This window comes from Verticillium alfalfae, genomic scaffold (assembly GCF_000150825.1).
Source record: "Verticillium alfalfae VaMs.102 supercont1.6 genomic scaffold, whole genome shotgun sequence".
NCBI lineage: Eukaryota > Fungi > Ascomycota > Sordariomycetes > Glomerellales > Plectosphaerellaceae > Verticillium > Verticillium alfalfae.
The window spans coordinates 588,775-589,967 of NW_003315033.1; the positions used below are offsets into that span (position 1 = coordinate 588,775).

At 57.2% G+C, this 1,193-nt stretch overlaps 1 protein-coding gene across 1 annotated transcript in view; it reads right to left on the minus strand.

Annotated features, from left to right (window-relative positions):
* The window catches only part of VDBG_05273 (urea amidolyase), a gene marked incomplete at both ends in the record, with an annotated part of 6,036 nt that extends 5,799 nt beyond the window's left edge, over positions 1-237 (minus strand). The window contains one exon of the mRNA XM_003004114.1: positions 18-237. Coding sequence (XP_003004160.1) covers positions 18-237 — 220 coding nt within the window. The remainder of the gene's footprint in view (positions 1-17) is intronic.
* Between the last annotated feature and the right edge of the window lie 956 nt (positions 238-1,193).

A 1,193-nucleotide genomic window follows, 5' to 3' on the forward strand; every position in this document is an offset into this window, starting at 1 on the left:
TATCATCATCGACGTACTCGCAGTTTGGTATAGGTATTTAGTGTAGTGACTGACGCTTCCTGCAGGACCGCTTGGTGAGGATGAAGGAAGCTCGAGGGGTTCGGGGGTGTGGGAAAGAGGAGGGAGGGGGTCCTTGAAGGGGTTCATTGAGGGTGTCATTGAGGGTGTCAGATTGCCGAACCGTACAGACCTGTTGCGCGAGGCGGCGCCGGCGGGCCCTTGGACGATAAGGGTCATCGCCCGACGGCCCCATCAAGGTTGCTTGGGTTGGTACTGGAGAAATAGAGATGCACACACATTTAACAAACGGGTTACTACTGTATCGCAGTGCTACTCATCTCGGTGGGAGACGCTGTCCGCTGGGTTCTTCCCGGCCAGCCCGAGGGGACACCCGGCGGCCCGTCTCGTCACACCAAGTACGAACTTGGATCTCGGGACCTGGTCAGACGGCACGGATTCCCTCTTTAGACGTAGCGGCGACTTCGCAGGCTGTCAGTGCCAGGTCTGTCGCAATTCGGAGGCTGCCCTGCCATCACGCCATGTATCATGCATCTTAACGATCGGAACATAAGGGTATGGTGAAAACAACGCTTTTGTGCTCAATTACAAGGTAGTACAGGCAAGAAATGCAAAAAGGGCCCATCCTGGGCTTGCCAGTTCTGCCACCTGGCGCTGATACTCTCATCAGCATAATCATCTTTCCTCCGCTAGGGTATCATATACGTCCAGATCCTTGCGTCCGTTGCTGAAAGCCAGCTATGTTCTGATGACAATGAACCGCAAGACGTATCGTCTCATGGAATCCAGTCAAGCTCATCTAGATGATCATACATCACCACTAATAGATCGCCGCCATAGCAGCCATGGCAAACACCGCTGAAACTACGCCGTGCGAGCGTAGCTGTGCACCGGATGACGGCTCATTCGTCTGGGCCGCGCCGGCCCCGCTCGTGCCCGTCGTTTGCTGGTCGTCCTGGCCCTCCGACGACTGGCCCGTTGGGATGGACGGCTCAGGTTGGGTGACGCCGGTGGAAGCAGTTGTCGGTTGCTATCCGGACGGCAGCTCGGCGCTTGGCTATCTTGACCCTGTTGCTCGCTCAACGTCGGACGAGGACTAGGTTCGCCGTCGAGCCCTGCGCCGAAGTCGTCGTCTTCGTCGTGGGCGACGCCTGCTTGATCGTCTCGTCGGCATT